Source organism: Cervus canadensis, chromosome 13 (genome assembly GCF_019320065.1).
Source record: "Cervus canadensis isolate Bull #8, Minnesota chromosome 13, ASM1932006v1, whole genome shotgun sequence".
NCBI lineage: Eukaryota > Metazoa > Chordata > Mammalia > Artiodactyla > Cervidae > Cervus > Cervus canadensis.
Genome location: NC_057398.1, coordinates 41635537 through 41647958, shown reverse-complemented (window position 1 = coordinate 41647958; position 12422 = coordinate 41635537). Strand labels below are relative to the sequence as shown.

The 12422-nt window shown below is 36.7% G+C and overlaps 1 protein-coding gene and 1 non-coding gene across 2 annotated transcripts in view; both read right to left on the bottom strand.

Annotated features, from left to right (window-relative positions):
• The window catches only part of KIFAP3 (kinesin associated protein 3), a 155873-nt gene extending 150121 nt beyond the window's left edge, over nucleotides 1-5752 (bottom strand). Inside the window, exon 1 of the mRNA XM_043484947.1 lies at nucleotides 5494-5752. Within this exon, the coding sequence (XP_043340882.1) occupies nucleotides 5494-5525 (32 nt within the window). The 5' untranslated portion in view covers nucleotides 5526-5752. The remainder of the gene's footprint in view (nucleotides 1-5493) is intronic.
• A 2616-nt stretch (nucleotides 5753-8368) lies between these two features.
• On the bottom strand, nucleotides 8369-8476 carry LOC122452613. Its single transcript, XR_006272778.1, has one exon. It is a non-coding gene; the product is annotated as a U6 spliceosomal RNA (small nuclear RNA).
• Nucleotides 8477-12422: the final 3946 nt, after the last annotated feature.

Here is a 12422-nt window from a genome sequence, read left to right as displayed (position 1 = left end):
AAAAAATGAAACTGTGAGGGAGGCCTGGCATGCTGTATAGTCCCTAGGGTCGTGAAGAGTCGGGCATGACCTGGTGACTGAACAACAACTGCTATTTTATGGGTTTCCTAGGTGGTGCTGTGCTGTGCTTAGTCGCTCAGCGGTGTTAGACTCTTTGTGGCTCCACGGACTGTAGCCCGCCAGGCTCCTCTGTCCCTGGGATTCTCCAGGCAAGAATACTGGAGGGGTTGCCACGCCCTCCTCCAGGGGATCTTCTCAACCCAGAGACTGAACCCAGGTCTCCTGTATTGCAGGCGGATTCTTTAATGCCTGTAGCTTTAATATCTAAAGCCACATTCTTTAATGTCCGAAGCCCAAGAATATTGGAGTGGGTAGCCTATCACTTCTCCAGGAGATCTTCCTGACCCAGGAATTGAACCAGGGCCTCCTGCACCACAGACAGATTCTTTACCAGTGGAGTTAACTGGGAAGCCAACTCACTGCCAATGGAAGAGACGTAAGAGATGAGGATTCCATCCCTGGGTCAGGAAGATCCCCTGGAGGAGGGCATGGTAACCCACTCCAGTATTCTTGCCTGGAGAATCCCATGGACAGAGAAGCCTGACAGGCTGGACTCCACAACTGAAGCAACTCAGCACTCATGCTCTGCTATCTTACACTATGCAGAAAAATCAACTCAAAATGGATTAAAGTCTTGAATATAAGACCTGAAACCATAAAATTCCTCAGAGAAAATACAGGTAGGAAGCTCCTTGCCTTTGGTCTTGGTGATTTTTTTTTTTTTGGATGAGGCAACAAAAGCAAAAATAAACTGCTGGCACTATGTCAAACCAAAAAGCTTCTAGGGAGCTAAGAAAATGATGAACAAAATGAAAAGGCAACCTACCAAATGGAAGAAAATATTTGCAAATCATGTACCTGATAAGGGGTTAATATCCAAAATAACTCAGTTTGTCAAAAAAACAATCTGAGGAAAAAATGGACAGAGTATATGAAAGACATTTTTCCAAAGGACATATACAAATGACCAATAGTTAATTACATAAAACAGTGTTCAACATCACTAATCATCAGTAATATAAAATCAAAATCACAATATATATCATCTCACATCTGTTAGAATAGCTACTATCAAAAAGCCAAGAAATAAGTGCTAGAGAGGATGTGAAGAAAAGGAAACTGCACACAGTTGGTGGGAATTTACATTGGTTCAGCCACTATGGAAAACAGTATGGAGATTTCTCAAAAAATTGAAAATAGAACTTCCATATGATCCAGCAATTCTATTCCAGGTATTTACCTGTAAGAAATGAAAGCACTAACTCAAAGAATTATGTATCTCCATGTTCATGGCAGCAATATTTACAATAGCTAAGACATGGAAGCAACCTAAGTATCTATCAGTAGATGACTAGATAAAATATATGTATATAAGCATATGGGCTTCCTAGGTGGCTCAACAGTGAAGAATGTGCCTGCCAATGCAGGAGACAGGTTTGATTCCTGAATTGGCAAGATCCCCTGAAGAAGGAAATGGCAACTCACTCTAGTATTCTTGTTGGGAAAATCCCATGGAGCCTGGCAGTTTACAATTCATGGGGTCACAAAGAGTCAGACACTCCTGAGTGTGCAAGCATGCGCACGCGCACACACACACACAACACACATCTCTGTACACTCCCACACACATATACAGACACTCAGCAATAAAAAGAAAATTTTATCATTTGCGACAACATGAACAGATCTTGAGAGCAATATACTATGTGAAATAATTCAGAAAGACAAATACCATATTTTCAAACTAATATGTGAAATCTAAAAGTAAAACAAAACTTGCTAGTGAACTCATAAATACAGATAAGTTGGTGGTTGCCAAAGGTGGGGGTGGGGAGTGGCTGAAGGTGGTAGAAAGGTATGAACTTACAGTTATAAAACAGGTAAGACCTGGGGTTGCAATGTATAGCATGGTGTCTATGGTTAATACTACTATACTGTAACATGAAAACTGCTATGAGAATAAATCTTAAAAGTTCTTATCACAAGAAAAAACTTGTTATTGTGTAGTGATGGATGTTAACTAGACTTAGTATGGTAATCATTTGACAATATATATAAATATCAGATCATTATGTTGTACATAATGAAACTAATATAATGGTATATGTCAATTATGTTTCAATTTTTTAAAAAGACTTCAATGCAATGACCTAATTTTATATTTTGAGGAACTAGAAAAAGAGCAAACGAAACATCAAGCTATTAGAAGGAAGAAAATAATAAAGACAGAGATAAAAGAAATAGAGAATAGAAAAACAACAGAGGAAATTTAAAAAGTCAAAAGTTGGTTCTTGGAAAAGATCAAAAAAATTGACAAACCTTTAGTTTAACTAAGACTCAAATTACTAGAACTGGACATTAAAGTGGGACATTACTACTATTATCTCTGACCTCATAGAGGTTAAGAACTCTAAACCAACGAAGAAGATAACCTAGATGAAATGGTCAAACTACTAGAAACTCACAAACTACCAAAATTGATTCAAAAGAAATAGTAATTCTGAATTCCCCCCAAATAAGTAAAGAGATTGAATCAGTGATGAAAAATTTGCCAACAAAGAGAAGTCAAACAAAGATAAATTTCAACAGTAAATTCTACCAAATTAATACCAATCCTTCTCAAACTCCTCCAAAATTAGAAAAAAAAGGGAACACTTCCCAATTCATCCTGAGGCCAGTCTATCCTGATACCAAAGAAAGACAAAGATGCCATCAAAACAGAACATATTTTTAATATAATTTATGAATGTCCTTTATGAATATATATACAAAAATTCTTACCCTTTTGCAACTTATAGACCAAAGAGAGAGACAAACAATAACAACAAAGTAGTTAAGAGTGGGAAAAGACAATTTATTGGGTATTATGGAAAGCTGAAGCTGAAACTCCAATACTTTGGCTACCTCATGCAAAGAGTTGACTCATTGGAAAAGACCCTGATGCTGGGAGGGATTGGGGGCAGGAGGAGAATGGGACGACAGAGGATGAGATGGCTGGATGGCATCACCGACTCAATGGACATAAGTTTGGGTAAACTCTGGGAGTTGGTGATGGACAGGGAGGCCTGGCGTGCTGCGATTCATGGGGTTGCAAAGAGTTGGACACTGAGCGACTGAACTGAAATCTAACTTGGAATCTAACACTGAAACATACAAGGATCTAAAAGAAGTTAATTTCTGAAAATGTTGGGGGCAAGAGGGGAACAGAGAGAGACGGAACTGAAAAGGTAGGTGCTATAAGAGCAATGGAAAGCCATTACAGAGTTTTAAGAGTCAAAAAAATTGTTTAATCCCCACTAGATTTTAACTATTTATAGTATCTATTTGTGTGCATATCTGATTGAGGATATGAACTGTGTCTATTTCATCATTTCCTCAGTGACCAGAACAATGCTAGGCATGCACTAAGTATTTAGTAAGTATGTATTAAGCATTATCAAATAAAAATACTAACTGGCAGTAGAAAAATGAAGCCCAATTTTTTATTCTCTAATATATTACATAAATGCAAATATAAAGAGACCAGAAATTTCTCAGTGATAGTTACTATTGTAGCTATCTGAAATAGCTATTGCAACCACTGAAATTATAATAATCACTCTAATTTAAACTAGAGTGAATCAATTAGATTGAAAACATACTGCCCTCTCGTTAAAAACAAAATTATTACAAAAGGAATACAGGTAATTACTATCAAAGAATCAATTATTAAAATGGAATGTTCTGTAAAATATTATAAGCCATCCAGTCTATATGATTATTTGTTTGATGCACACTTCTAAACTGAAAGCAGGCAATGCAAAGTCTTTATTTATATTGTCAAAATTAGACAAAATGGAGAAGTGTATATTTCAGTCTTTCCAGATTCTGATCTTATTTTACTGCAAACATTATATCAGAGTGGCTCATTTGATTTTATTTGTTGGACTCCCCATCATATAAAAGCAAGCAATGGGTTGACAATTACAAGTCATAGGATGACTAAGGGACCACAGGGTACAAGAATTCTAAGAAAATTATCTTCTGGCACAACTACAATTGCGTGAAAATAAGCTAATGATGTAATAGCGACTCTTTGCTCTGGAAGAATCTGGAATTTAAAAGGTGAAGGAGAATTTCTTATTTTCTTCTTTCACAAAATTTTCAATCAAGATATTTTAAACAAATGATGTAAGCAAAATTCAGTGAGGAAATAAATGCTGGCTGTATACCTGCTATGATTACTGGTAAGCCCTGGTTATGTAACAATTTCAGATATATTTCCATATAATGTGACAGACAGGCAATATATGCCTTAGGCCTGCAAAGAAGGTGAATGCAGTTGGTTGGTTGGTTGATTGATTTTACAATAGTTTCAATCACTTTTAAGAGTCTATTAAAGGTTAGATCTTTCTATGATGATTAGGGCCCTCCAAGCCAGGATAAATATATTTAGTAAAAGTATATTATGAATTGAAATGATGCCACTATCTTACATGTATGTTTTATCTTTTAAAAATATTTTTATATTTGGCTCTCATATCTCTCATTAAGTAATATTTGCCCCACTATTACATAAGGAAACTGAGTCCAAAAAAATACATGTGACTGTCTAGGGTATTTACACAATCAGTGATAAAGCCTTAGCTAAAAATGCAGAGTTCTTATTAAAATATTTTTTTCTCTTGGATCACTACTAACTCTTGGCCCAATGAAAGGTATGTTTTTGTTTTTGTTTTTTTTTTGAGGGATGATCTTATCTTCGACCTGAGTCAAATAAATAATCGGAGATTACATTTTTCTTTAAGGAGTAATTGATACTACAAATATTTTTAAACTAAAGAAATGCCAGTTTCATGTCATGCTCCGAACAAATTTCTTGATAATTAACGAACCTCCTACAAAAATTACACTATGCATGGTAGTGAAATGGACGAAATGGATGAAGAAAGCAGAAATAGGCTGAAAATCAGCATCTCAATCCAGCCTTCCATGAATTAAAAGCCACCACTTCTTTCCTCCATTATTTCAAAACCCCATGGCAGCGAACCCCATATTGGAGAACACAGAAGAGGCGCCAGCACCCACAAGATTTATCTAAAAGGGGGAAACAGTCGGAGAATGGGATGGGGGGAAAGAGGAAGACGCAGTTTACTCCGCCCTTCTCCCCTCTCCCATGAACAATGTGAGGTATCGAGGAAACCATCTTCAATGCTGTCAGGGCCCCGCTGAGTCAGGGAAGAAGGCTGGAGAAAACCGCACCCCACAAGCGCCCCTTCCTCTTTTCAATTCACCTTTATCCCTCCCTTTCCGTGATTTCTCCTTTGTCTCCCATCCCTATTCTAAGCCTCTGGCTTTGCCCAGTGACACTTCACGGCCAACCCAAGAACCTCTTAAGAATATCCTCACGGTTCGAGCAAGGAGGGGAGGGACCGACCCTTGGGGAGTCGTCACCTTTTGAGGTATCTGGCGTCCTCCCCCTGCATGGCGGCGGCGACGGCGGCGTGGGGAGGATGGGGGTGTCTGAGAGAGGCCGGCCGGGCTATGTCCGGGGACGCCGGCCAAAGTACCCCACACCCAAAGGCGATGACAGTCCTGAGGCCTGCAAGGCGGGGCAGCTACGGCGCTGTGGTTACCTCGGTGAGGCCACCGGCTCCTCCCACCACTCCTGAGCCCCCAAACACTGGAGCTGCTCAGACCCGCCCACAGCCGCCCGGGTGAGCTCCGCCTCAAGGCGCATGCGCCTGCTCCAGCGGAGCCAGTATGCGCAAACTCAGTATGCGGGGCTGGCCCTTGGGACTAATCTGACGCACCCTGGAGCTGAACGTGATAGTATTTGCGGTAGATTTCAGCCTGCTTAGTTAAAAGGTGCCTCCGTGCTCACCGCCCCCTTGAGGATGGGAATTGAAAGAGTCATCCCGCGCAGTCGAATTGGAATTTTTGGTCCTTTGCTTCTAGACAGGGAGAAGAAATCCATTAACCATTTAATTAGAGAATGCTCTTGAATAGTCCAGCCCTCGGCTAAGAACCTGTAAAGAAAGGCATGTACGTGGGGCATTGTGGAAAAGGAAGGTGGAAAGGGAAGAGCACTGATTGCGCTGATAAGTTGGAATTTGTGCCCATAGTGTAGCCCTTGTACAAAATGAATACAATTAATATCAACTTTGATCAAAGGGCAAATCTGTCTCTTCCACTTTGATATCCTAAATCTAGAATGCACTTCCCCTCCACACACACGAAAACAGCTCCTGAAATTACAACTTCAACTAACTATTCTGAACTTTGGATATTTCTGGATTCATTTTCCCTGAGACAGGGAGCTCTTGGCAATTCTGGCCATAGGGCAAGGGGACGTTTTTTTGTTGTTTTGGTTTTGTCTCTTTTTTTTTAATTGAAATAGAGTTGATATAATGTGCCAGTGTCATCATTGTAAATGAAGTCAGAAAGACAAATACCATATGATATAACTTACATGTGGAATCAAAGGAGGGATATGAAGAAGGCATTTCTACTCCTCACCTGCAATCCTGTCACTTACTCTAGTTCTGTATTTTCAGTCATCTTGGGCTGTGTCTACACCACTGTCCTACTGTCTTTTTCACATGCACTAAATTAATGCAATGCAGTACATGGAATATACAAGTATGGACACAGTCCATACCAGTAAGAGATGGTATTGCCCACCCATTCACACAGGCTACACTATTTCTATCAGTGTTTTAGCCATTCTTCCAGTCTTCAGGGAAGGTTAAAGCTAACTTTGACAGCTTTCTTTGTATCATGACCTCTTATTAAGCTATTTAAAAATCTTAATCATTTCTTCCTTCAAGATACTTCTGCAATCCAGCTTTCTTTTCCATTTTCAGTTCTACCTACTAGCCTAATTTCATACTTGGAATACTGCAGTTCTTTCCTATTTTCTGTGTGTTTTTTTTCTTTTTCTAAAAATACTCATTCTCATAACTGATATAAATTTTACAAATCATCATTTATAGGTAGATTACCTTAAAACCTCCACAATATCTAATATTGCCATATCACAGTATCTATTAAAATGTATGCTGTTGTTTAGTCACTAAGTCCTGCATGACTCTTTTGTGACCCCATGGACTATAGCCTGCCAGGCTCCTCTGTCCATGGGATTTGCCAGGCAACAATACAAGTGTCAGTTGCCATTTTCTTCTCCAGGGGATCTTCCCAACCCAGGGATCAACCTGCATCTCCTGCACATTCTTGCAATGTAAGCTTCTTGAGATCAGAGATTTTGCTTTGCTTACTTCTGAATCCTTAGGACAGCACCTGGCTCATAGTTGACACCAAATAAATATCTGGAGTTGAAAAAAATGCATATCTGATCTTGAAACAATAACCGCAACAAAAATCTAGAGGAGAGAGGGATGCTCAAGGGAAAGGGACGTATGTATACTTATGACTGATTCCCATTGTTGTATGGCAGAAACCAATATGACATTGTAAAGCAATTATCATCCAATTAAAAATAAATTTTAAAAAAACTAGAAGAAATGCCCTGAGGCCAGGCAGGAAGAACTGAAAACTAGATCAATAAGAAGATAAACTGAAATTGGGGCTGAACTAGAGAAACTGTCAGTCTATAGTGGGAACAGTAGGCATCTTATTCTTGAGCCTAGGCATCTTATTCTTGCAAGTAAGAAATATTAATGGGATTGTGTCCAAAAGACACTAGTCAATTTTGAGGCAATTTTCCTCAAAAGGAATAATTACATGGTTGATTTAACACATAATAAAAATCCAGGAGTCCATAATGATACTTAGTGACTCATAGAAAAACAGAAAAACAAAACCTCACTTTCATTGAAGGTAATGACTACATCAAATCCTTACTCTGAAAATTTGTAATTAAAGGAAATAATTAAGCATTTAATCCAAGTCTTTTGGAAATAAACCATAATTTACCTCTTTTTAATGAGGGAAAGCTTTTTTATTTTTAACAAAAAATGTCTGCTAGTACTGGAGCAATATCATGATAGACAGTTACTATTTTGTGAATGCCAAGAAATAATACACCTTATTGATTTATTATAAAATAATCTAAAATGTGGTGAAATTTCACCCCACAGATTACCTGATAATTCTAAATGGAAAAAATATGCTACTTTACAATGGGGATATCAGCATTTTAAACAAATAAGTAAATGAGGTATCATTAGCAGTCATAGTCCCTGATAGTATATGCAATAGGAAGGACACAAGATCACCTATTAAGTATTCTTTTTTTTCTTATGCAAATTTGCAGTTTTTTTAATTTACTTTAACTGGAGGCTAATTAATTTACAATATTGTAGTGGTTAAAAATATGGAACGCTTCACAAAATTGCGTGTCATCCTTGCACAGGAGCCATGCTAATCTCCTCTGTATTGTTTCAATTTTTAGCATATGTGCTGCCGAAGCAAGCACCTATTAAGTATTCTTGATGAAAATTAACCTGAATTTAACTAAATTGTTCTATCTATAAAGACTAATCTGTATCTATAAAAGAGCTTGCCTTGTGGGTCAGCCTGCAATGTGGGAGACCTGGGTTCGATCCCTGGGCTGGGAAGATCCCCTGGAGAAGGGAAAGGCTTACCCACTCCAGTATTCTGACCTGGAGAATTCCATGAACTGTAAAGTCCATGAAGTCGCATAGAGTCGGATGCAACTGAGCGGCTTTCACTTTCACTTTCATAAAAGACTAATAAATGAAAATCTCAATTTGATAGAGTTGGGAAGCAGAATGAGGAGCTCTTATGGCCCCTGTTGATAGCAGAGCTCGACAGAAGAAGGATTCCTCCTCTTTCCTGGCAAGGTCACCGTCAGTGAAAAGTCATGGACTCTTTGTTTACTGTAGCCCTCCCAACATAATTTTTCTCTCTATAAAAGCATTGCCTAATGGGCACTTGCAAGTGGTTCACCTCAATTTCAGACCCCAAATTACAATGGTCTACTGAGCCCAAATAAACACATCTTTGCTGAAGAAATATGTGGCAGTCTATTAGTTTCAGGTAAACAGATATCACATGCATAACTAAATAAAGAAGATGATCCCAAAGAGTGGGGAATGTACCCAACTGGATATCAAGATAAATCAGAATAATAATTACAAGGTATAGAATTGACATAGGGAGAGAACCTGAGTGAAACAGAAAACAAGACCCACGCACACAAGTAAACTTGAAATATGATGGAAGTGAATTTTCAGATGTTATGGGAAAAATGTATTTTTGGAAAAATGCATTTTCAAAAAATGTTTTTGAAACAATTATTTATGCATATATAACAGATTAACTTGGATCTCTGCATGCATGCGTGCTCAGTTGCTTCAGTTGTGTCCAACTCTTTGCAACCCCATGGACTGTAGCCCACCAGGCTCCTTAGTCCATGGGATTTTCCAGGCAAGAATACTGGAGTGGGTAGCCATGCCCTCTTTCAGGGGATCTTCCTCACCCAGGGATCAAACCCACATCTCCTGAATCTCCTGCATTGCAGGTCGATTCTTTGCCATTGAGCCACGAGGAAAACCCAAACTGGATCCCTACCTCATGCCATATTCAAAAGCTAATTCCACATTGAATAAACTCTTAAGTGTAGAAGAGAAAATTTTAAAAACATTCAGAAGAAAATATAAATTATCTTTATGACATTCAGTTAAGGATACATTTTAAAACAAGATACTGAAAGCACTAAAAATAAGATATTGATGAATTCACTCCTTTAAATTTCACAACTTCTGATTATCAACAACACCACCATAAGTAAAGTGAAAAAGATAAGTTAAAAAATGATGTGATCTATTTGCCTCACATAAAAACTAACAAAAGATTAAACTGACTATTTCAAGATCTGCTATAAATCAAAAAGGAAAACACAAACAACTCAATGAGAAAATTCACAAAGGAGAAAAAGAATTAGGAATAGGAAGTAAAACAAAACATGAAAAGATGCTTTATCTCAATAATCACCAGGAAAATGCCAATTAAGTCCATAAAAAGATACAAAGTTACATTGACAAGGGTGCAAAATTTAAGAAGTCTGACAATACCAAATGCTGGTGAAAATGTGAAATCCTGGAAATGATGTAGTAAACATTTCAGGTATGAGTGTTCATTGAGACTACCACTTAAGAATAAAATGTCTTTGTTATTTTGTAACAAATAAAGATATTTGTTTGAATAAAGATATTCTCTAAATTTGTGCATTTCTACCCATAGTTATATAACTCAGAAAATTCTAGCATATGTGCACAATGAGATTTGTTCCAGAACTATCATAGCAGTGTTGTGCATAATAGAAAAAGAAAAACTGAAAAAGAACTCCAAAATAGTTTTGCAGGAGAATGGGTAAATATGTTTGAAATATTCACACAATGCAATATTATGCATCAGATTTCTCTGAACCAGAGAATGAACTAGAACTATACAGACAACATGAATGAGTATTTAGAAACATTATAATGAATGAAAAAGTAAATTGCAGATTATGTATGGTGTTTTATAAACTGTGGTATAATTTGCATAGAATAAGATACATTCTTGGTGTGCAGTTCTATGAGTTTTGACAAGCACATGACTCATACTCAAAATACAGAATAATTCCATCATCCCTTCAATTCCTTTGTGTTCCTTTAGAGTCATCCTATTCCCCGCCAACACCAAGCTCTGTTAAATACTGATCTGCTTTCTGTTCATATAATTTCCCTTTTTCCAGACTCTCACCTAAATGTGTGTTGATATAGCCTTTCAAGTCTGGTTTCTTTCTCTTAGCATTTGGGGGCCATTCATATGGTGTTTCATTAATTTATTCTATTTTACTGTTAGGTAATATTCCACTGAATGAATGTATCACAGTTCATTCATTCACCATGTTTGGGTTGTTTCTAGTATTTGGGAACAATGAATAAAGCCATTATAAATACTTACACACAGGTTTTTGTGTCAACTAAAGTTTTCTTTTATCCTGAAAGCACTCAAGAGTAAAATTGTTCAGTTATATGGCAAATATATGAATAACTCTATGAAACTGCAAAGCTGTTTTCCAAAGTGATTGCGCTATTTTGCATTCCCATCAACAATGTATGACTTCAGATAGCTCCATCAACATCCTCACCAGCACTTGGTATTATCACGTTTTTAATTTGTTTAATCAAGTCATTGTAACAGATATATAGGGATATCTCATTTGACTGGAGTTGTATTTCTGTGATAATTAATGGTATAAGCATATTTTCATGTGCTTATTTACCGTTTGTATTTTGGTTGAAGTCTTTGTTCAAATATCTTTTTCATTTTTTTATTTGTGTTTTCACTAGCTTGACCAAACTAATCAGAGAGACAACAACAGATATTAGATTTGAAAGATACACAGCACTAACATGGAAACAAGAAATAGAAATTGATAAAGCTCTACATTTTTTAAAGAAATAAAAAACTTAATTGCAATGTTTCACACAAAGAACACTCCAGGCACAGCTTTACTGATAAATTCTAAGAAATAAGGTCAACTTACATACTCAAGCAGAAATTAAAGAATGGAGGAATACTTACCAACTATTTAAAAGGGTCGGCATTATTATGGTTTCCTAGTCAGACAAATATATTTAGTGACCGTACATGTAACAATCTTTAACAAAATACTAGTAAGTCAAATCAGCAATATATTAAAAACTACACTACACTGTGACCAAATGGGGTTTAACTTAGAAATTCAAGGTTATTTAACATAAGAAAATCCAATAATTTACCATACTAAAAATATAAAGGTAAATAATCATATGATCACGTCAGCAGAGGCAGAAAATGAATTTGACAGAATTCATGATTTTAAAAGCTATCAGAAAACTAAGAAGAGATGACATCCTCACTCTAATAAAGAATGTCTCTGTGGGGTTATTTCTGGGCTGTCTCTTCTGTCCCATTGGTGTATGTATCAGAATGTAAGATGCCTCTGGGTATACTGTTTTTTCTCAAGATTGTTTTGGCTATTTGAGGCCCATTTGGTTCCATATAAAATATAGGATTGTCTTTTCTACTTTGTAAAATACAATGCTATTGGAATCTCATTCACATTGATAGATTTGATTGAATCTTTAAGTAAATTTGAATGGTATAGAAAATTTGACAATATTAAATCTTCTAATCCATTAACATGGGTTGTCTTTCCATTGTTTTTTGACTTCTTTCTTCTCATTTATGAGTGTCTTAGTTTTCATTGCATGTGACTTTTACCTCCATGAAGTTTATTTCTAACTTTTTTTACTAATGTTATTATTGGGATTGCTTTTTAAATTTTTTCTTTTGATAGTTAATTGTTAGGATATAGAAATACAACTGATTTTTGTACATCAGTTTTGAATCTTGAAACTTGATTG